This window comes from Siniperca chuatsi, linkage group LG9 (assembly GCF_020085105.1).
Source record: "Siniperca chuatsi isolate FFG_IHB_CAS linkage group LG9, ASM2008510v1, whole genome shotgun sequence".
Taxonomy (NCBI): domain Eukaryota; kingdom Metazoa; phylum Chordata; class Actinopteri; order Centrarchiformes; family Sinipercidae; genus Siniperca; species Siniperca chuatsi.
In genome coordinates, this window is record NC_058050.1 from 20,869,708 (window position 1) to 20,893,709 (window position 24,002).

Consider the following 24,002-nt stretch of genomic DNA (forward strand, 5'->3'; position numbering starts at 1 on the left):
CCTGTACAGGCCTCAGTACTTACAGTATACAGAGGCAATTAATTGCAGCGCTACCCACGTCATTTGTCTCATCCATATCCCATGTGGCTTCACCTGTGTAAAAAACTCTACAACTGTCAGACATGCATGAGTAAACATGGGACCATCGGTGATTAACACAGCCCAAGAGTAGCAAAGTGGGAGGAGATATTTCAGGCATTCAGGCTTCCAGAAGTAAAAATCCTGTTCATCTCCTGCATAGGCAGAGTTAGCTGACTGTCAGTTGGAGCACTTCCAAGGCTTGAATGGGCATAAAACAGTTGAATCATTAGTATAAAATATCTGGTTGTTTGATAAAAAAGTCAAAAGGACACACAATTCCTTGCCACCATAGAGTTTAAGGGAGGAATTAATCCCCTACTATGCTGGTCTCCTATTGATGTTTAGTCGCGTTATTATTTGTTCATTCCTCTATTTTGATCACTACTAGTTTTGAAAATGGTTTCCAAACTTCTGTCATTTTACTGCAGCTCTCCCATTTACTCATCATTGCCATTAGTCTTCGTGCCCACCATCTTGCTCCATCTTTTGCCGACTGTTTATATGCCCCAGCATCTCTCTCACAGCTATTTACTTTTGCTGTCACTTTTCCTGTTTCTTCTCTAGTTATCCCTACCCTAACGCTCAATCTTGCTTGGTTGCTCTCATTTTCCCTCCTGAATTTATGTCTTTTCCATCTCCCCACCATGTCATGCTCAGCCCTTTTCTTCATTTCTCTCACCCTTGTCACATCCTTCTCTCCTTCTTACCTTTCACCCTCCCCCTACTCCCTACAGCCCACCTGGATTAGCAGCAGTCTGCAGTAATGCATTCTGACCCCACCTCCACACACAGACACACACAAAATTTAATGTGGGGCAGAATCGTGATGAGACAAAGGAGTGGATGAATAAAACAGTGGAACTGATGGCGATGGTGACAGCACCCGGGGGACCCACACTCTTGATTTATAACGCCGGGTGAGCATTCAAAAGCAGATACAGCCCCAGCTCGCTGCTAAAAGCCAGTCTCAGTTCTACACTACAGTGAAAGAGAGACAGAGAGCTCTGATAGAGAGATAGAGAGAGGAAAGGTGAGAGACTGGGGACAAGGAGCAAAAGACAATGAGTGAGAATTTTTTTGAGCTTGGGAAAAGGCAAAGGTGACCCCCAACATCCTAATACATAACAGTGCATATCTTCAGTGTTTATATATTTTGCTTAAAGGTGGGCTGCCAAGTGATTTCTAATTAGCCTCACTGAGGGAGAGCAAAGAAAAACTGAGGAAATCAATTTTCCATTTGGGGCAAGTAGAGTGATCTATTGAAGGGCTAACCCCAAGGAAGACCTTATCAGAACAGGAGAGGGCCAACTTTTTACAAAATACACACACGCACACGCCTCACTGCATACTGACTAGTGTATTTACAGCGAGGAGTGGGAAGATCATGGCAGAGGCGTTTTTAATCCCCCTGACTTCAATTAACCCACCGTGAAAATGTCTGCCACAGACGACAATTAAAAGTTCCAAAAACCAAGGACTACCCTTGCAGACGCTACTGGAGGAAAATGCTGATGTAATTGGCCTTAATTAGTTCTGTTTGTATTTTCACTTCCATAGCTTTGCCTTGGTTTAAGAAGATTAAGATTTTTTTTTTATTTGTTTTCAAAATCATCCCCTCCAGTGGACGCTTTTCTTTTCAGCATGTTCTCTCTGTAGCCAACAACTTTCGTAATTTTATAGCAAAACATTCTAGCAAGCCAGTTGGAAAAGATACATCTACATACGAGAAATTTCAAGTCTCAACCTGCACTGTTTTAGCACACTTTGTTGTACTTAGAGAACACGATTAATTTAGTTTTTTGTGATCATTTCACTGTTACCATCGGGAGAGAAATTCAGTTTAGTCACTTGGGGGTTAAAAAATACAAAACTCCCCTCTACAGTTGTGCATTAATCAAGCCTTATGATGTAGGTGCTCCACTTCAGAGAACCAATCTATTTATTCAGTAGTAGCAAGTTATTAAAAGCAAACAAACTTCTTACAAAATTCAAACAAATATGTTGGTTCCCAACATATATTGATGAGCACCTTTGAACTATCCATGCAACAAAGCTCTACTGGAGAATGGGCACAGGTTAACTCTTGACCAAGTACAGTTCAGCCTGGCTTTGAGACCATTTCAAAGTTGGTTTCTTTGATATCACAAAGAGCAAGGTAGCTAGCTTATAAATAATGAAAACATCTGCTGCAGACCAAAGGGTCCATAAGAATGGATGGGAGGATAAAGTGAAGGCAAGGAGACTGCAATCATCTAAAATCTCAAGGGGAAGAGAATATTCAATGGAGGTGTCAAGGACCATTGGATGGACAATGATGGATGGAGAAGAGCCAAAAGAATCTGAAGCAGATGGTGCAGCTTTCCTGCCACAGTCAGTTAAGGAGAGCTGAAGATATCCACAATGCTAAATATGAGTTCCCTACACCAAGTGCTCTGTTTTCCCTCTATCAGGGCACTATCACTACTGTGACATGGGCAGAAAAACCAAGGCTAAGCATGTGTATAATTAACTTAAAACAGACAGTTCACCCCAAAATCCAAAATACATATTTTTCCTCTTACCTGTAGTGCTATTCATCTCAAGATAATCCAGACCTTGTTGTGAGTAGTTTCATGTAGGAACTACTGGTAGAAAAAAAAGTTCCTACATGAAACTGCTCACAACAAATCTGTGGATTATTCTGAGTAACTGGTTCATGATTTCTGGAAAGAGACATTGTTGTTGAGTTTTCCAAATGTGTTTTTGGCGCTTTGAGCACCACAAGCCAAGTGCTATATAGTCCCAGTGTATTAAAAAAATGCAGACAGCTCTAGGGCCGGTATCTCCAAAACTCGACAACTCACAACAAAATAGATGGATCTAGATGGATAAACAGCACTATAGGTAAGAGGAAAAATATGTATTTTTGATTTGGGGTGAACTGTCCCTTTAACAAATATTTGAAGCAGATATCTATTGAAGACTATGCCTACCAGGTAGTGTGTTCTGTCCTTTTTGCAGAGAGCATAACAGCTGGGCTCAGTCGACTAGGCTAGCTAATATTTGCAGCTAGTTAAATGGATGTTAATTAATGGTCTAAACCTAGGCTGGCTATCGTCATATGTTATATGTTGGTATTTCTCACAAGGAAAACATTCAGAGATCTTTTAAAATGTTGTCTGAAAAACAGGTGGGTTGGGAGAAGAGCAGGACATTGGCAGTAGATATTAGCCTGTGTCTGCTAAATACTACATCATAAACACGTCTTAGAAAAGAATAAATAAAGAAATGTTTAATTTGTATTTATTCTACAGTTAAGAAGTGAGCTTTCTTAGCAGCAGAAGATCAGACTGAAGATTGACAAAGGGAGCTGTAACAGTAATTCAGGCACAGCTCTTTTCATTGCACTAATCATTTGCTTGTGGTGCACCAATGGCACTATCACAGAGCCAATACCAAGTACTTCACTGAATAGATCAGCCAACACAAGCACAAGTATGAGAATCGCTATTAGGAATGGGTACTCAACTCATTTGAGGTGTCATTTTGTCTGGCAATGGCTTGAGGGGCCTGCTTCACCTCCCTAACACTCACTACTGTCACACATTTAACTTGATACAGCTGACCCTTTACAGCTGCATAGGCACCCTTGCCTTCAGTATGCAACACAACACTTGGATCAAGAAGAGGCTTTTTGGAGAAAAATGCTTCAGACTGATGAAACAAAAATTGTGCTCTTTGGCCACAATCACAAAATGTATGGCTGGCAAAAACGAAAGAAGCATTTTGAAAAAAGGACTTTGCAAACCTTAAATATTGCAGTGGATTCATTATGCTTTCGAGTTATGTGGCAGCCAGAGGCATAGAAGGTACCAACCTTTCTCACGGCACACATTTTGACTTGTCACAGCATCAAAAGCAAAAGGTGTAACTAATAACATTAACGATTGCTCGGTTCCATTTAGGTTCCAGTACACCATACCAGTGAGCCAGCAAGCACAACTGCAGGGCCTTGGACCTGAAACACCAATAAATGGAATGCAGCCACGATTAATGTCATTACCTACACCTGTGTTTGACAAGTCAGAATGTCTATTGTCTATTGTTCAGAGAGAAGGAAGAATGGACTCTAATTTTTAACAGTGGAGTAAGTACCAACAAATCAAAAAAGCTAATGGCAAAAAGACACGAGGCGGAAACAAGGTTGGATGTTGCAATAAAACAATGATCCTAAACATGCCTCCAATTTAACAATAAATGATCCCCAGACTTGAATTCAACTAAAAATCTGTTAGAGCTCAATCATACAGTGCATGTAAGACAAGATAAGAATATTTCTAGACTTGACGTATTCTACAAGCAAGTGAAACATTATCCTAAAGCAAGAACACAAAGACTTAACAGGTTGCAAGAAGGGGAGGTTGTACATGCCTTTGTACATGCCACTTTTCCCCACCTGTTAAATAAGCTAATTGAAGTAAAATTTGCAAAGATGTCATTTTTTTCCTGCAGAGGTTGTGTTATATTGGGTGTTAGCAAAACAGACTATTTGTAATACAGATGAATACAAAGGTTTTGCCTACAACTGGACTGCTAATAGTATTTTTTCCCCCTGCACAACCATACAGGTATTACACTTAGTCTGTTTGATTAGGCCTCTGCTCAGGTTGAAGTTGGGTGAAGCTTGGCTGAAAGTGGCGTGAGGTCACCATAATTGGTATGGTATATAAATGGTGAAAATACAATTTGTTCCACCCTAAAAGATGCAACAAAACTAACCAGCGGGTCCAGGAGGTGTCAATCAAGCACAGTATACACACCCACATTGAGAAGAGGTTTAATCAGGCAAAATAAGGAAAAGCACCTGTGGGGATGTAACATAGGTGTGCAGGGCCCTTAAATAGAGCCATTTTGAGGCCCTTAGGAAGTTTCAAGAACATAGGCAGACACACCCATACAAAGTATTGCTTCTTAAAGAGGATTTGTAAAGTTCAACATTTGTGGGTCTGATAACTTTTCACTAAACAATGAGTAAAAGCACTAGTGAAATCACTGAATGTGTAAATGATAGCAAATACTGACATGTTATTAACATATTGTGTCCCTGATAAGACAACTGTGTTTATGATACTAAATCCTTTTTAACAATGTTCATGAAAAGAGAGAGAGAGAATTTTGGAAGGACTTCTTTAGTCATTCAGTTCCTTTTATGCTTTAGTCTCAGCAGCCAGATTTCCCTCGCAGGGAGGCATTTTCTCTATCTCATAGCCCAATCATAATCACTTGAATCTTAAGTTGTGCAGCTAATTGGTTTGCTGAGGAATTCAGTGGCAGCAGGAGTGACATAAACAACAAATAAACTGAAAAGAGGCTGCCAATCAGCAAAATCAACCTTGTTAATGACTACAGGTTGTTTATACATCAAGAGTAACTTTCAATGCTCTTTTAATTAAGTGTCTTGTTAGGACTGGAATAGCTACAACCGTGTTATATGTTGTCATGTCAAATGTCCAAATGAAACGCTCCTTTACCAAGTAAAGACCATGTGTTGACTGAGGGGCCTACCCGCAAAAACACATCTCTAATTACTGAAAACAGGACACATTGCAAAACAAGCACCCTTAAAACCTGTTTGTTTCACCAGTGTAACAACGGTTCCCATCTTCTGGGCCAATGTGAGGCATGATGCGAGCCCAGACAGGGGGCTTGGCAGCCCCTACCACCTGTGTTGGGCAGAGAGCGAGCCGCTTGGCATGGGGCTGCAGGATAGCCAGAAGGAAGTGCTGTGCAGTTAAAAAAAGTTAATTTCAAGGGGAAGAAACCCCACACACATATGTACACAGACATACACATAATATTTAATGTGTACGTCTTTATATGAAGTCAAGCACTACCATCAATTTATTTTGTCGGTGTGGTTACCTTCACCCCGGGGGGCATTCCCTCAAAGCAGAGGCACAATAACTACTCCAAATATTCAATTTTCTCTGCATTGGCATCAATGCATTGCTTTCTTCCAAAAAAGAATATGGAAAGCCATTCCTAGCTATTTAAGTACACAATTTTCATAAAATGAATGCTTCATTTCGGGGACATGACCCCAACAGGACATTGGTTGGGTGCTTACATAATTTCTCTCTCCAACAGAATGTTGCTTTATTAATCCTCCTATGGTTTTAGAAGGGATGGTAGGAGGATTCAGGGGTAGAAGCGGACAATGTGGTGCAGAATGAAGGAAGAGAAAGATAAAAGAAGGGATGAAGAAATGTAGTGAAGGAAGGACGCAGAGTCAGTGATTGCAGAGAAGCAAGAAGGAAAATGGTCGGAGAGAAGGGCGGAGGCAGCTCCCTTACCTGCAGTGAGTTAGAGAAAAAAAGGAGGGAAAAAGAGGGAGAGGAGTACGGAGAAAAGTAGTGGAGGGTGAAGGGAGAGAAAGAGCAGGCTAATTTTGTTCTACCTTCATTATACCTCCTCCTGCTGCTGAATACTAGTGACATGGGCTGAATATCAAATATACTTACCAAAAGTGGTACTGAGCAACGGTTAGTTTGATATAATCCCTCTTTACGAGTCAAACAGGCAACCCAATCATGCTTTATAAGCCTGTGAGTCACCCTTCATCAGTTGTTTGAGTTTTTTTTAGTGTTCACCTTTTTTTAAGTCAGATCTATCCAAAATATATCACATAAATAAATAGAGTTAACAGTTAAACCTTGGGATTAGAGGTATCTTACACAGTTAAAAGAAACAGGTTCCAGTGTCATGATGTATGGTCTAGTTGTGATAATTTACCTAGTCCACCACCATTGAAAAATATCTGGATCTCCGTGGCTAGCTAGATGGGCTCTTTTTTCCCAGCCACTTACGTCATTTCTATGCTATTTGGAACTGGGCAGTAAACTTTGTGCAGTGTGCAATCTGTTTGCATGAGCTTGTAAGTTGGGAGCAGCTGCCCACAGTTTTTTGGGGTTTTTTTGATAGTGGTTGGTGAGAGTATAAAAAAATTGAAAACAAATCTTTGTAGACCTGTATAAAAATATACAGGTGCATGGCAGAACGTGCAAGGATGAAACCAGAAAAAAATAAATGCCCACACACACAAAACTTGGAAGTGCAGTGACATTTTCAATAAATGTACACTATGTGTTGACAGAGTGCAGAGGCTGGTAAGAGCCATAAGGAGCCAACCATAAGGACCGGCACATGCAAACAATGAACCGAACGCGGCAGAGTTGAGTGTTGATTCTCAGTGTGATCCGCAGTACTAGCAACGCCCTCACTCAAAAATGTAATCTTAATATGAAATCTTATGTTATTGCAATTCTACTCTTATGTAACAAATCCTTTTCACAACTGAAACATAACACCTCTCCTGAATCTGGAAAATCACAGTGGAGGGTGTGTTTTTTGTGTGTGTCAGGAGAGGAGAGGGTCACAATTACTACCTTACAAGGTCTGATGTAAATTTCCCGTATGCCTCCGTTCCTAATAATTTCTCTGTACCAGAACAGCTCTTCTTTGTATTATCGCTGATACAACAAAAGAGAGCCAAAGTACCTTATTAACATGCTATTTGTGTGCCTGTAGTGCACAAACTGTCTAGAGAATAGCTGCCTACAGTTCTACATATCTCTCTCCATACATTTTTTTCAATGATACAAGGACAGAGTATGCAAGGACATGGGAAATAGGAGGGTGGGGGTTCAGCCAAGGTTTTATCTGAGGCTGATTCTGCTGCTTGCGCTAGATTACTCTCTTTCTCTATCTTTTTCTCACTCATATTGGTCACATTTGCTACCACTGACTGTCCTGCAAGTACAGCTCCACACTGGCACCTGTTGATGAAAAAGCAGCATAGCAGACACACACACACACACACACACGCAGACACACACACACACAGACGTGCTTGCTCTAAAACACACACACCCCCACACAAAAACACACTGTCACGTAGCTGCCAATCCTGTCCATCTTTCCTTTAGAGATAGATTGGAGAATAATTCTATCAGTGTAAGATGATTCAGGTATGCAAACACACACACACACACACACACACACTTTCAGGCAAACACACAGCACAGTGAGATGTAGCCACACATGCAGACCTTGGAAGTTAAACGTGTCTAGGGTGCCTGATTGGAGGTGAAGAGAGTGCGTGTTGCTCTGATGAGTCTTTCTAGACCCGAATCTTAAGATTTATCTAAGGGTGTAACGATTAACTGATATATATCAGAAAGTCAATACAATAGTCAGAGATAGGGCTGAAGTAATACACAAACACAGATCCAAGAGAAATTCATCAAAAATTGATACAACTGTCAAAAAATGTTGGCCAAATATCCTTCTGTGCCTCTGGAGTGTATATGTGCATGTGGTGTAACAGTGTGTGTGTGTGTGTGTGTGTGTGTGTGTGTGTGTGTGTGTGTGTGTGTGTGTGTGTCTCTGTCTGCCTGCCCCTCCCCTCTCTTGCAAAGTTTCCCAATCATATACCTACTTCAGGCCATCCACTTCCAGAAGAAAAGGTAGCATGGTACAGAATAATGAAGTGCTGATTGAAACTTTACTCCCAGAAGCTGTGGACCCAGCACTGGTAACAACAATGCAATGTGACCAACTACTTCCAAAGAACACCGGGCCCTACTGCAACTCCTCCTAGTTTAAGGCAATAATTGAAAGCTATTATTATTATTATTGTTATTATTATTATTATTATTATTATTAGTTTGTTATTTTGTTCTCCTGAGTTTTGTTGTACTTAATTTATGGACAATTAGAAGAAGAAAGGAAAATTCTGTGGGATGTATTTGGATGGACATTTATACACATCACCAGCAAAAGGTGGACTGCACTGTCTGTTTGGACCCAGTCTCAGCCAAGTTACGTACCAGTATGTTTACATTTGGTCAGTTAGCTTAAAAAGGTCAGTTCCTTTCCTCATTTCTGAGGAGACTGCTACGTGTTTTTCTTTGGTGTTTCCTATTGTATCACAAGCTGATGTTTATATTTGGACATTGATGGTGGGTAGCTTAGTTTAGTTTTTTTTAGTTGTGACTACTGAAACTTATAACGAGCAGTGTTTTTGTTCTTCGTATGGCAGCGCAATGGAGTTGTGTTTTCAGGGCTTCATACCTCTTTTTTGGGGAGTGGTCATTTTTTATTTATTTATTTTTTGAGTGGGAGGCATTGTGTTACTTAAAACACACACAGGCTTATTCTAGAGGGTGACTTCAACTGTGTGTTACACTCAGTATTGGATTGCTCTTCTAACACACCCTATAACATAAGATCAGCAAAGACTATTAATTCCTTTCTACAGATGTATAATATGTCTGATCCCTGGCGTTTCCTATATCCTGATTCAAGACATTACTAATTTACATTACTAATTTTTCTCCCCTCTGCATCATTCCTATTCTTGCATTGATTATTTTATAATTGATAGCCAGTTGTTAACCTTAGTTAGGGATTGCAGGTATGAAGGCATTGTCATTTCTGACCATCGACCTGTGGTATTGCAAATATCCTTTCCAAAGAAAGTTACTCGGCACCCTTGGCGTTTTGGCAGCATGTTAATGATCACTCTGACCAAATTCAACAATTGGACTATAAGTACTCAACTGCTCCTACCACTGAACTTTTCAAGAAGAAGTCAACTCTGCAGACAGTTTGACTTGATGACCACCCACTATACAGAACAGCTACTCCTTCAATCTTGCTCTAGCCTGTATGAATATCAGATAAGGCGGACACCCAAATTTGTCACCCAACAGATTAGACAGTCTACAGCCTCTACTCTGATCACAAGCATCCATAAATACGATTGTCAGCTTTCTAGTGATGAGAAGGAGATTAATGAGTTCAAAAGATTTTATTTCTCTCTCTACAATTCTGAGGTGGACCATGACCCTTCTAAACTCGATTCGTTTTTTCAGAGCATACATTTATCTCAAGTAAGTGAATCATTCTTGGAACAATTGGAAGAACCTTTGTTTATGGAGGAAATCAGAGCAGCCCTTTACAATATGCAAAAGCTCCAGGACCGGATGGATGTTCTGTTGAATTTTCAAAGAGATTTGGGGACAAGTTGCTACCAGTCTGTCTGAGGAATCCTTTGTCGAGGGCCACCCTCCATCAACTTTCTATCAGGCTTCTATTTCTGTTCTACTGTAAAAGAATAAGTTGTTAGTTGTGGGTCATTTGTCCTGTATCGCTCCTCAATGTGGATTGTAAAGTACTGGTTAAAGTCTTGGCTCATCGCCTAGAGTCCACCCTACATTCTATTATTTCACCAGACCAAGCTGGTTTTATAAAAACCGCCTCTCTGTTTTTAATATTTGTTGGCCTTTAAATATCACACATTCCTCAGATCCCAATCAATCCCTACCGAAGGGAATTATCGCTCTAGATTCTGAAAAGGAGTTTGATAGGGTTGAATGGGGTTACCTTTTTCAGAGTCTAGAGATTTGGATTTAGTCCAAAAATCATATCATAGGTAACATGAGTATATAAGTCCCCAATGTCTTCTGAGCGCACTAATAATATTAATTCCCAATATTTCCCAACACAACATGGTACGAGGCAAGGTTGCCGATCTTCCCCCTTTTTGCGATAGCTGTTGAGCCTCTTGCGATCTCACTACGTTCCTCACCTGAGAGTCGTGGCATATCAAGAGCGGGAAGGGAACACAAGTTATCGTTATATGCTATAACAATAACTATACCCCACATTATGACTGCACTAGGTCACTTTAGCAAACTTTCTAGATATAAGATCAATGTTTCAAAGAGTGAGCTTTTTCCATCAACTCTGCTGCACAATCATTCCCCTTTAATTCCTATCCTTTTAAGGTGACCACTGACAACTTTACTTACCTGGGAGTAGTTGTAGCTTGAGGGATCTCTGACCTCTTTAAGCTTCATTTTGCTCCTCTTTTGGAGCGCACTAAAGTGGCTTTCGACAAATGGTCTATGCTTCCTCACTCATTAGCAGGCAGAATTAATCTAATTAAAATTAACACTTTGCCCAAATTGTTATACTTGTTCCAAACTATACTTACCTTCCCTAACAAATCTTTTTTTTTTTCGCATCTCAATAAGATTATCTCTGACTTTAACCGTCTCGCATCCATAAGGAATTTCTGCAAAGACCTAGATCAATGGGTGGTATGGCTTTACTACATTTCCAGTTATACTGTTGGGCAGGTAACCCGAGAGCCTTGGCATACTGGCTTTAAACCTACGCCAACGATGGAGCCCTGCCTGCGTACAGATGGGGGCTGACGCTTGCCTGCCAACATCCCTCCCAGGTTTGTTGTATTCAGCAATGCCTATCGCACCACACCACCCTTCCACTGCCCCCTTAGTCCACCAGTCTCTACTTATTTGGGCTCAGGTGTGGAAACACTTTGGCTGGCAGGCAGGCTGGTTTCTGTGCCCTGATTGTGGCAAATCATCAGTTTGCCCCCTCTCTTAATAATGACTCCTTCTTGGTCTGGAGTGAGATGGCTATTGTCTCATTAAGGATCTGTACATGTCAGATGTTTTTGCCTCATTCGACCAGCTCAGGGATAAATATGGTATCTCGAGAGCACATTGTTGCTTTGACAGAAGCGCGGCAGGCTGATCTGAATGTACAATTTTCAGATGTTGAGTGGTCAGATATATTCAACAATACACTACTCAACAATATGTGCCAGGCATGGCCTGATACAATTCAAGATGGTACACAGACTTCATCTGTCTAAGGCACAAATTTCAAAGATAGCCTACATGAATCATCAATCGATGGATAAAAGATGTTAAAACGCACCTGCAAAACAAGTTCATACATTCTGGATTTGCCCGGGGCTCTGGGGTTACTGGTCCTAAATTTTTTATGCCCTGTCCAAGATACTGGAAAGATCAATAGATCCAAATCGTCTTACAATGTGAAATATGAAGAAAACTAATGTCATGATTTTTCATTAAACGCCCTAGATGTCAGGAGAAGAAATACCAGTTTACCATAAATAATCATATCATAGAACACAGTATGAGTTATACCTACCTTGGTATAACCATAACAGCATCAGGGAGTTTCAACATGGCAGTGAATGCACTAAAACAAAAAGCATGAAGAGCTCTAAATGCAATTAAGAGAACATTTTATAATTTCCAAATTCCAATTAAAATTTGGCTTAAAATATTTGACAGTGTCATCCAGGCCATTGCGCTGTATGGCAGTGAAGTATGGGGTCCACTCAGTCATCATAGCTATACCCGTTGGGACACACATCCAACAGAATCTTTACATGCAGAAATCTGCAAATACATTTTACATGTACACAGAAAAACACCAACAAATGCATGTAATCACCTTAAATCCAGCCCCCTAGACACCCTCCATTCCAAAGCCCTCCAAACCCAAGAGCTGAGCCCAGAAAAGAGTCCCCTATGTCAGTTGCTGATGAGACTAACTGCCCCTCTCAGACACACTCTGACCAGTCTCACAACAACACTGCTTTCCAAACACCAATCAGAGTAAACCAAATTATAACGCAATGTAAAGAAATCTATTTGGAACATTGGAAAGAAGAAACTAAAAGCCAAAGTACATCAGAATGGTATCTGGCCGTAAAAAGAGATTATGAATTGGCAGAATCTCTCTCTACTGTGAGAGATAGAAAGCAGAGACAGATCCTAACCAAGTACAGGCTCAGTGACCACAAACTGGCAATCGAAAAAGGAAGACAGAAAATCCTGGCAACCAAAAGAAAACAGAATAGTTTGACTGGTGAGGTTGAGACAGATATGCACTTTCTCCTACAATTTACAACATTCAATAAAATAAGAAGCAAGAAGAAAGAAGAGCTAAATGACCTCTCAAAATTTCCTACAAGGAGGAGCAGCCAGGGCATATCTTGCTTCCCAATATGTATCAACATGCCACAACCTGAGGAACAGTGAATGACCTAGACACACAAACTCTCAAAAAATAGATGTTTATGTAGTTTTCACTTACTTGTATTTGTATTTTTTACTGCAAGTCAACATTGTTTTATTATTATTATTATTATTGCCATCATCATCTTCTTATCTGTTTATATTCTAATATATCATTTCTGTTTATGTTTTTATTTCACACATTCTTTGGCAATGTTAACATCTGTTTCCCATGCCAATAAAGCCCATTTGAATTGAACTGAGATAGAAAAAGTGGTCTGGCTGGTCAGCTGTGTGCGTGGGTAGACAATTCAGGCTGAAGTAGGAGAACAAAATGACCAAATGTACAGTTTTATTCTGTGTGATAATTTTACTCCTCCAAGTAATTCTCATACCATAGCTGTGATTTAGTAGATAATATCTTTAGTGTAGCATAAACTTCTTTCTGCAAACACTTTGTAAGCATAGATAGAAGCATTCTGTAGTCTACAGTCATCTACTTTATGCTGTACTGTTCTCAGTTCAAAATAATTTCAACAACAAACAGCACACACAACATGAATGACTCCCAACACATTTCCATTTTGAATTTGGTGACAGATAACCTGAAGTCTGTTACATGTTGCAGCTGGATCAAAGCCCTGTTGAGAGGAAATCAGTTGTAGCTCTGTAAATTTTCCTAGGCTTCATGGCAAGGTGCTACTCACTGAAGCCCTTGTTAACTTAAAGGGAGTGACAGATGGAAAATCCAGCACATCAAAAGTCAACAACACAACAAGCCATGACACTAACAACCTTTAGCCCCCATTGGCGCTTGTGTATCTTGCAGAATTTTAGACAGTTGCTCGTTAGCAGTGGAGGCCTGGTAGAGCAGGATTTTCTCCCTTTCCTCCTTTTCCCGCATCTGCTCACCTTCCTATCCTTCAGTCTGACTTGTAGCGGTAACAAGGAGCGGTTAACAACAAAGCTTGATAGGAGAAGGGCTAAGGTCAGAGGACATGGCATCCTTTGATACGAAAGCTGGCGGGTGGGGAAAGGAAAAGTGTACATGTGCGGAGACTAAATCAAATCCTGTGCACGTTCGCACCACCCACCTGTAACGTAAACACTGGAGCCATTCCATCCCTGCACCACTACCCTCGCACATCAACCCTGGCACTGACAGTGTAGGACACCCAGCACCTAGTTAGCTTAGTTAAAAGTCGGCATTGTCCTTAACACTGTGCCTGGGGACATCTTACGTTCACACCGCCAAGAAAACACACAACATTCAGTGAGTTGTTGATATGACTGTACCTTGACTCCTAGCCTTGATAGTCTGTTTTTTTTTTCAAGTTTGTGGCATTTTAGTGGGCTAAGAATGGTAATCCCCAGCCTCTCTCTTAAAAATACATTGTGTGAACTAACACACAAGTTAGCATTATATTACTTGCTGTCAAACTCCTAGTTTTGGGAGTTGTGGGTAATCTTTGTTCTGAGCCACAGTTTTGCTGTAAGGACCAGTTCCGGTAGGATTCAAGAACCAGTTGCTTCTGTTGGTACTTTTATTGCTTTTTTTAATGAAATAGTTTGATGCAATGTCTGAAATTCACTTTTCAGCTCACCTGTCAAGGACATGGTCAAATTAAATAATACTAACTACAAAGTTTCTCCAACCGAAACAATTTTGTTCACAGAAATTTTCCAACTTAATATTTTCAGTGCCATTTGGTATGTCAACTCAAGTGCTCAGTGCTAATTAAAAACTTGTTCATCCAAATTTGCAATTCATCCCGGCATTCAGTAGAATATAAATGACAAAAAAGCAATCTTTAGTGCAGTTTCATCATTTGAGAATATGCAAAGACAAAAGCCTCCTTGTTACTGACCATAGTCACAGTAGACCCCATCACTCCATCCACTAAAGACAAGGTTTACTGGTATTTGGTGCTTAACAGGTATTCATTTCAAACTCTGTTGTGATGGGATTTTGTGGGTATGGGTGTGTGCATGTTTCCAGCTGCAGCAGTCGATCAATAGAATAAACAGAAAGGGAATACTGCTCTCAGTTACCTTCATCAAAGTCTGCATCATCCTCAGTGTGCTGGGGGAAGGGGAAGCAGTTGGTGATCTCCAGCCGGTCGTCGACTACCAGGCCCAGCAGGACGCCCTGAACCACCTCGCTGCCCTGGCCCTCTTCCTGGTAGTGCTTGATAATCTTCAGCACCACCTGTGAAAACAGAAAGAGCAATCACTGTATCAAAGTACCACAACAGAATAGAGGTAGAGAGGGAGGAAAGGAGGCTTTACCCTTCTTTCAATAACAGTTTCTGAAAAATGATTTCATTTTCTGAACCGGGGCTAATTTATTTATCGTGCCTATTGTTTGTGCATTTTGTGGCTGTTACAGCATTTCTTGTTATTGTATTTTATCACCCTTTGATTTATGTTATCCAATTCAATTGCATCTCTGCTCATCATGTTGATTTGTGCTCATTATTTTGTGCTGGGGTTAGTTTGGTTGAGATGTTTCTTCACAAGCTGCTTGGGGTTTTTTGTCCCTCTTGCTGCAGATTTGTGGTATTCCCTTTTCTGTTCTTTTACACATTATGTTTTATCACAGTTCAAATACATTAAACTATTTAATTAATACCAGTGGGGGAAAAAATTATAAAAATAATGTGGCTTTTCTTCCAGTGTGCATTAAAACTGTATTCTAATGTACAGAAAAGTATTGCAAGATAATAATGTTGATTTAGAACTTATTAAAAAAAAAACATTATATGCTCTGATATGGGACTATACTTAATTAGGAAACTTTTTAATGACAAATATTTTCATGTCATTTACTTTCCTTAACATATTACACAGCTTTACAGTGACTTCAAGGTGTAGTAAATATTACCACAACATATTGGAGAAATAATGAAAATATGAATAGTTTAGTGGAGTTCAAGTGATTACTAGGTGTTTTACTACTCTGAACTTTTGTTTTGTGCAGTGGGAGGTTTCATATTTCTAACAGAAACACCCAACACATAATACTCTTTGTTACAGAAGATGTATTCTGACCATTTCAATTGTGAAATACTTCTTGGCATCACAAACTTGTAAAGAGTTTGGTCTCAGTGTCTGGTAGCATACATTCATCTCACAGAATAGTGATGTAGTGAATGTGCTCTGATGTGATGGATTTTAAGGGTGAACTGGGTGAGCAATTGTTACATAAATACTGCTGCACTGCATTGGGAAAAATTTTGATTTTTTTCTAGAAATGAGTGCTTGTCTTTTGCCTGTGTACAGCCTTTATGGGTGCTAATGTAATTCACTACCTTCACTCTGGAAACCTATTATAAAGTAACTCCTACTCTATATCTTTTGAAATAAAGCAAGATTTAAAAAATACATTGCTTGAGTCACTATTTTGTAACATTGCCTGCCTAGTGCCTAATAGCATTGCAGCTGACTGTCAGGGACACCAGTCAATAAGTTAGAAGTTAAAATCCAACCACAACAAAATCAAATCTACCACGTCACTAAAACACCCCTTACATCAATACTAAATTGCATAATAAATCCTCAACCACCAATCTGCACTCTTCACTGGTAACTAAGCTCTTATATAAAACCACAAAACTGCCAAAATCCCTTGTTAAGAGGAAATTCTGGGGCAAGTTACTCAGGCAATCACTGGCTGTGGCTGAGTGGTAAGTTGAGTGGTAAGCACCACCTGCAGGCTTCAACACTGGTGCATCACTGATCTTGAGTGCGTACAAAAGGCCAGTTAGTATTCAGCACAGCTTAGCAATTTAGGCCTACACTGAAAGAGAGAAGAGGCGGCACTCACAAAGATTAAAACCTGAATCTAGTGAAATTTGAAGAAAAATGCTACCCTCGTACAGTGGGAGGGTATATTTGGACTTGTAGTCTGATATCCCACATCGTCGTGCCTCATCTGGACAGGGTGTCCATGCATCATCGTATGCGTTTAATTTTTAATGCCAGATAAAAATGGGCCAATAGGACAAGCCTCCACATGATTGAGGAGCTGGTTTAAGCTCTAATGCTGCGTCACCGACCCCAAGGAAAGCAGGGAAGGGCTATGGCTTACTTCTACACACACACCCACCCACACACACGTGGACACACAAACACACACACAAACCTACCCATCTTGAGACACACTGACCAGCAACAGAAAACAGCCAACGCGAAGAGTAGAGAATAAGGCAAAGCTTCTAAATGAACAGGAAGACGACAAGAAGTTGAAAGCACAGTGTGCAGGGGGAGAGCATAAATCATGCTGATAACAGTGTGGGCAAGTCACAGCCAGAGGCATTAATAATACACACATACACACAAGAACAGGGTGGTAGTCCTGGGGCCATGCTCACAACAAAACACCCATCACCACCGTGAGGAAGCCCTTACCCATCTCACTAGCTTACGCACACACATGCACAAACACACGTGCATCTGTCTTGGGAGATGATTTATTTCAATAGAGCGCTGGACCTGTCATGCAACAAGTAAAAGAGCTAGGGGCAGAAGAAGAGAGATGATATGGGGTGGAGTGGGGAGAGAAACAAATCTCATTCCCAGCCTGCCTGCCATGGCTTTTCTGACAGAGGGGAAGAAAGTCTGAACAATAGGTCGGGGGGGGAGTACATGAGAAATTGTATGAGTGAGAACTCGATGGGGAAAGTGGTGGGGCAGGGCAAAAGGAGAGAGGAAAGGAGGATATGCAACAGTGAAAACATGAGAGAGAGAAACCAGAAGTATAAAGGAAATGATGATGGAAGGGAGCAGGAAGGGGCCAGGTGAGTGCAAGGAGAGCAGACGGGTGAACCAATGACAGTGAGGGAGGGATAAGGCAGGGGAGAAGAGGGCTACAGTGGAAGTCCTCAGAATCGGCAGCGTTGGCTGCTTTACAAAGCCCCCTGGCCCCTGCTCCTTTTAGCTTTGGGTCCTTTTTCTGCCAGCAAATAGCTTTTCTAGTCTCCCTCCATCAGTGAGAGGAGATAGCACAGATACACAATGCTTTCAGCTATCTAACTCTTGGCAATCTGTTCATCACACACTTAAATAGTGTCTGTCTGGAAAAAGAGGAGGTGAGAGATGGACAATTGGCCAAAAACAACTCCAGGAAGGTCAAATAAATAAATCAGGGCTTAAAGAAAACCCCTGAATCTACAGAAATGCTTTAAAGAGGGGAACTGTAGAGGCATCTGCACTAAAAGAAAGGGAAGGAAGGAAGGACGGAGGTTTCAGTGGATTTGTTGTGCTGGTTTCCTGGTGCTGAGTAAATGCCATCAGGTATTGTAAGCAAAGCCTGGAAAGCTCCAAGTTTGTGCAAACCTGCGCACATGCAAAAACACACAAGCACACAGGATAACTCTCTCCAGCACTGTCTTTTCCTGCTACTCTCTCTACACACACTCGCATACGAGTTTATTGATCAAGCTCAACAGCAGCAGTGAGCTCACCTCATGTGGAGAGGCCCAAGATTGATATGTGGACAGCGTATTGTAAATCAACAGGCTTAAAATTGAATTGTGCAAAATCAATTGCAGTCCAAATCCCCAGTTGGCTGCCTTTAATTCTTATCATAAATCTTCTCTCTCACTCACACAAAAGGGCTCATATTCCCGCCACAACGGGGCTCCAGTTATGAAAAAGTACAGCAAGAGAGATGATCCCGTAATGAGTTTTCTTTTTACGCCCCTGATGCGTAGACGAACTCTACACTCAACGCTGGGTGTAATATACTTGACGGAGAAAACCCTTTTGTGGGGCATGATGAGTCATCTGTTGGGTTAATCTGTTGGATGAAGACTGCCGCAGCTTCCCACTTCATCTTTTTCAAACATGTCAGGGCTCTACGCTTACATTCAAGTTAAAAAATGTAGGGGGACAGACAAAAATGTATGGGCACAGCAATTTTTTTGGAGAAATAACATTAATCCATCTCTTTTTTAACATTACACATACAGTGGGCACAAGATGCAGGGGCAGAATTTCAAAATATAGGATGTACATGTGACCTAACAAAGGACAGGAATGCATGGTGCAACATTAGTGCATCACATTCTTGTGAGGCATTGCAGTTAGGGTTGGGGTTTGATAGCATTTTATCCAATCTGAATCCAGTGTCAAATATACTTACTGAATCTGGTTATGAAATCGGAATCTATTCAAATTCCTTAGAGAATCCATTTAGGTAAACAGATGCTCGGTTGCTCGTCTGTCGTATTTTTGACAGAGTAGCTGCTCAAGGAGTGTCGGGTGTAGTATTAAACCACACTTGCTGATACCTCAAGTAACCCTGCGTGTCTCCAAATCAACCAGGAAATCTTAAGGATTACAACTTGAAAATACCAATTAAAACTAAACTTTATTAGTCTGTATTATGAAGCTGTGATATAACAAACACAGTAGTTAGTAACTGTAGTGGACAGATGGTAACATATGTCTCTACACTGTTTAGTAAGTTATATCTTGTGTCCATGTGTTACAGCTGATGTGTGTCACATTGTAGTGTGAACACCTTCCTGGCACGCTAAGGCTTAAGGACCCGAGGCAAGTGGAAAAGCCTCAGGGGGAAGAAGGGGCTGTTCTGGCATAATGTTTTAGTCATTTATATATTAACTGAAAAAACAAAGACAATGTCTGCCACTGCTAAAAGAAATGTTAAAATTAAACTAACTTTGACACATTTCCTGCCTTTTCCAACCCCCAGAGCTTTAAAATCACAATGCCTTGTCCTGTAAAATGCGCCCTGACTATTCCTTAATTCATGGCACATGAATAAAACCTGTGTCTGACGTGCATCACACACCAGAAAAAAATGAATAAAGTATTTTTCAAACTTACAGGCAGTTATGTGATCTCAGTATGTGTTAATGGAACCCATCGCTGCGCAGCACTCCACTCCTGTGGCAACATCAACCACTGAAACCTCTTCAAAAGCAAGGAAACAATCCAATTCTACTACACAGCAGTGGTGATGCTGTCTGTGGGCAACCCTCCAGCTAAACCTCTGACAGACGGGTCATGACGCAACCCAGCAGCAATTGCTGCATATCAATGCATTCAGGTGAAACACGTTTCATAACTCCTGAAATAGACACCTTTCCTTCAACAGTCTGAATCCAAATGAGGTCACACACTAAACGGCTCTCAACTATTTTAAATTTAACTGCTGTGATTAAAATGTTTGGTTGATAAGGCTGAGAAAATGAAGTAAGAAAATCTCATTAGGAGGTCTAAATAATACACACTGAGGTGAAATATTTAGATTTGAAATTAGGGCCTGAGACTCTAGGGTAGCTTTAATGAGGAAGATAAAAGGAAGGCAGCAGCTGGCAAGTTAAAGTCCTGCTACTACGTTCAGGCACACCAGGCAAATGAGCTTTGTGTCCACTGCAGTTTAGGGCAGGAGGAGGGAGGATATCAGTGCATGGCAGTGAAGCAAGTTTGTCCTCTGCTGTTTGTACAGAGGTACTACAGACTAAAAATACTACAACATTTAGGTTGTGTTAAGTTAAATTTCAAAATGTATCATGATTTACTTGTTAAAGATCACTGGTCAGAGATTAGTGACACACAGAAGCAATAATAAATTCAAAAGTAAAACACAAGATCTGTTCAAATTAGGTAATAAGAAAATAATGATAAATCAACAAACAATTAAAATAAGAAGAACCGTAAAGCCAGAAACAAAAGCATCATGCGTGTATTTTCTTTCCAATTGCCAAAAACAGGCTTCACTCCCTGGCAGTAGTGCCACCAAATCCCAAAATCCTAACCCAACTTTAAAGTGCCCATATGCCACAAATTGTTAATTGTGAACTAGAAGGGAAATATCAGTTCAAACCTGGTTTAATAGTTCTAGTATAAACACAGGGTGACATTGACCAACAACCTGACAAGCAACCTTATTTCCAAGTGAAAAATCTGACTGAGGTAGATGTCTTCCAAAGCGTTCAAGTACATTTCATCTCAAAAGCTAACAAAATAGACCAGAGAAGAAGAACAATCACTGATGAGTTACTTTGTGCTGTAATGGCAGAATAGAGATCAGCTATTTACTGTTGTTTTTTTTATTTTATTGGTTTTTTGTTGTTGTTTTTTTTAAATCGACCGCACACACACTGTTGTATTCATGCCCTTTAAATGTTGATCAAAGTGTGGTTTTCCGTACAAGAACCAATAAAGTAACACCTCTGAATATTTAAAACCAAGAATTAGTCGAAAAGCTTAACTCAAACTGAATGGACTGTATTTCACATACCCCCTATCAAGCCTGCAATTGAGGACATCTCCGTTTATTGATAAATTCCTTACCAGGCGACTATGACATGAATGCTGAATAAATAAATATTGTTATAGTTATTACAGTGAAGTGAATGTAGCCTACTGTCTAGAAACTTAATGATTAGACTAACAAATGCCCCCTATTTACATTCTTCTTTTATGGTAAATAAGACCTGTGTGAGAAAGAAGCAAAAAGCAGCAGCAGCAGCATCGTCATTATCCTATCGTGCTCCTTTAACACAAACAACCAGGGGGGTCCTGGTTTTAAAATGAAACGCCTCTGTAGCTCCCTGAAAGCTAAACACCAGCTAATTGAAAAAAAGACAACCACTGTTAGCCTATTATTAGCCTGTTAATTGGGAGGTTACAAACAGCAAACCGTATCTCTGTATGTCAGCAACTTTAACGTATCGGATTAAATAAAGCAAATACACTACAGGCATCGATTAAAGTATTAAACAGTAAGTTACAAGACACCGCTTCACATTATCTGTCCGCCATGATGATGCTCACTTTAGCTAGCATCCACATCTGGTAACGTTAACACTTGGGAACCGATTTATCTGCCGTCCGCCACCAAAATTCAATACGTAAATTCACAACACCGTAGTGACACTTACCAGTCCCTCAATCTGGATCTGTTTCACAGGAGAGTCCAAAGTGCCGCCTGTAGAAGCCATTACGGCAGTAGGTACTGAACCAGAGTCTTTACGTGAAGCCATTTACAAGCCGCCACACGCGGAAAAAGGGAGGAAAGTATTCGGTGACGGACGTTTCCGGGGAAAATGCGTCCATTTTCCTGTCCCTATAGAAACAAGTGCTACGGGTCCAGTTCCCCCTTGTGACTATTGTGGATTGCAATAAATCAAATGCTGTTTTTGTGGGCAGGGAGTTTATTTTTTATTAAATAGACTATTAGCATAGTAACACATTTCATATCAAATACCTCCGTCTGAGTTTTTTTGTATTATACAAATGCAAAGCTGGCTGGGCTGCAAGTGGAGACTAAAATCTGTTATCAAAACACTCATTTCCCTCAATGCGCTTCTACTGAATTAATGGTGAACCTGGACTACTGCTGCCACGACCACTGGAAAAGTATGACAAGTATTTTCTAAACTTACTGGCAATTATTTGTACAACTACAGAATGGGAGGATGGGTGCCCTTTTCTGCAGTAGGCTACTCTGCAATCGGGCCCACAAATACCACCAAGTTATTACTAACTTGCTTTAAATTACAGATCGTCAGTCTGTTATAAAGCTTTATTTGTATGGCACTTTTTAAAAACACAGTGACAAAGTGCTTCACACACACACGGAAAATATATACATGAATAGATAAATAAAGATATATTACAAAACAAAAACACAGCACAAAACCAAAATGAAACAAACCTAAAACATAAGACAGGGATGGAGATCTATAAAAAGGTTTGTCTATAGAGACGGAGTTTTAGAAGCCGCTTAAAGCAAATCTGATCCAGATGGATAAAAGGCCGAGATTTGAGGATCTGAGTGGTCGAGAAGGGAAATGGGGAACGAGGAGATCAGAAATGTAATTGGAGGCAAGGTCATGCAGAGCCTTATATGTAATCAACAACATCTTGTAGTTTATTCTGAATTTTACAGGAAGCCAATGGAGGGATGCAAGACCAGGGGAAATGTGGGACCGACGGCTAGTTCTAGTTAGCAGCCTGGCAGCTGCGTTTTGGACTGTAAACGATTTAGAGCATCTTAACTAAGGCACCTGTAGAGGGAATTACAATAATCTGTGAATGAAGTGTGAATTAATAGTTCCAGACCCGCAGAAGACAAGATACAGTATATCTGATTTTAGCTTTATTTCTTAGCTGAAGAAAACAGGTCTGGACGAGCTTGGTAACAGGATGGTCAAAAGTCATATACTGGTCAAAGATGATTCCAAGATTCTTAGCAGTAGATTTGATATTAGAGTGAAATGGTCCAATAAACTGATCAACTGCAGTGGCAAAATTAAGTAAAGGGGTGAGTTAAAACTAACATTGTTTCTTTCAATTCAACGTTATCCTTCATCCCCACTGTGTCGCAGTGTGGACATCAGTGGACAGGGAGGCTGCCGCGGCCCTAAACGCTTAATTCACAATCAGAATCAGCTTTATTGCCAAGTAGTTTTACACATACAAGGAATTTGCTTTGGTATTTTGGTGCAAAACAATAAACATACTGTTCTTGTGAGGCGTTAGGTTTCCGCATAGGGGAGTGTCTGAAACTGTTTGTGTCCAGGGTGGGAGGGGTCAGTCACGATCCCCCCCTGCACGCCTCAGAATCCTGGAGGGACGGTAGAGTGCAGCCAATCACCAGTCTGAACTCGTGTCGTCATCTCTGTCGTTTACCGCCTTGCTGAACCCGTCCCTGTCTCCACTCCTGAACGCCTCTTCCTTCTCCAACCTTAGCTGTGAACCGGGGTTTGTCAGTTATAACTCACAATTACTCTCTGTAACGTCTGGCAAAGTGCAATACATCTTTTTAAATGTATAACATCCATAACACCTTGCATCAATTTGCACACTGTGTGTATGCACGTTTAAGGCCATACTTTTACTTTCAACTCTTATGTTAGTACTTGAATTTTGATATCAGTTCTTTTGTTCTATTATTGTGTGGTTCGTTCATATACTGCTGCTGTGACATGAGAATTTCCCCCTGTAGATAAATAAAGTAACTATCAGTAGATCTAGCTATAT

General features: G+C 40.5%; 1 protein-coding gene across 1 annotated transcript in view; it reads right to left on the reverse strand.

Moving 5' to 3' along the window:
• The window catches only part of LOC122881640 (eukaryotic translation initiation factor 3 subunit H), a 56,525-nt gene extending 34,471 nt beyond the window's left edge, over positions 1-22,054 (reverse strand). The window contains exons 1-2 of the mRNA XM_044208090.1: positions 21,899-22,054; positions 15,036-15,192 (exon numbers count right to left, since the gene is read on the reverse strand). Coding sequence (XP_044064025.1) covers positions 15,036-15,192; positions 21,899-22,000 — 259 coding nt within the window. The 5' untranslated portion in view covers positions 22,001-22,054. The remainder of the gene's footprint in view (positions 1-15,035; positions 15,193-21,898) is intronic.
• Positions 22,055-24,002: the final 1,948 nt, after the last annotated feature.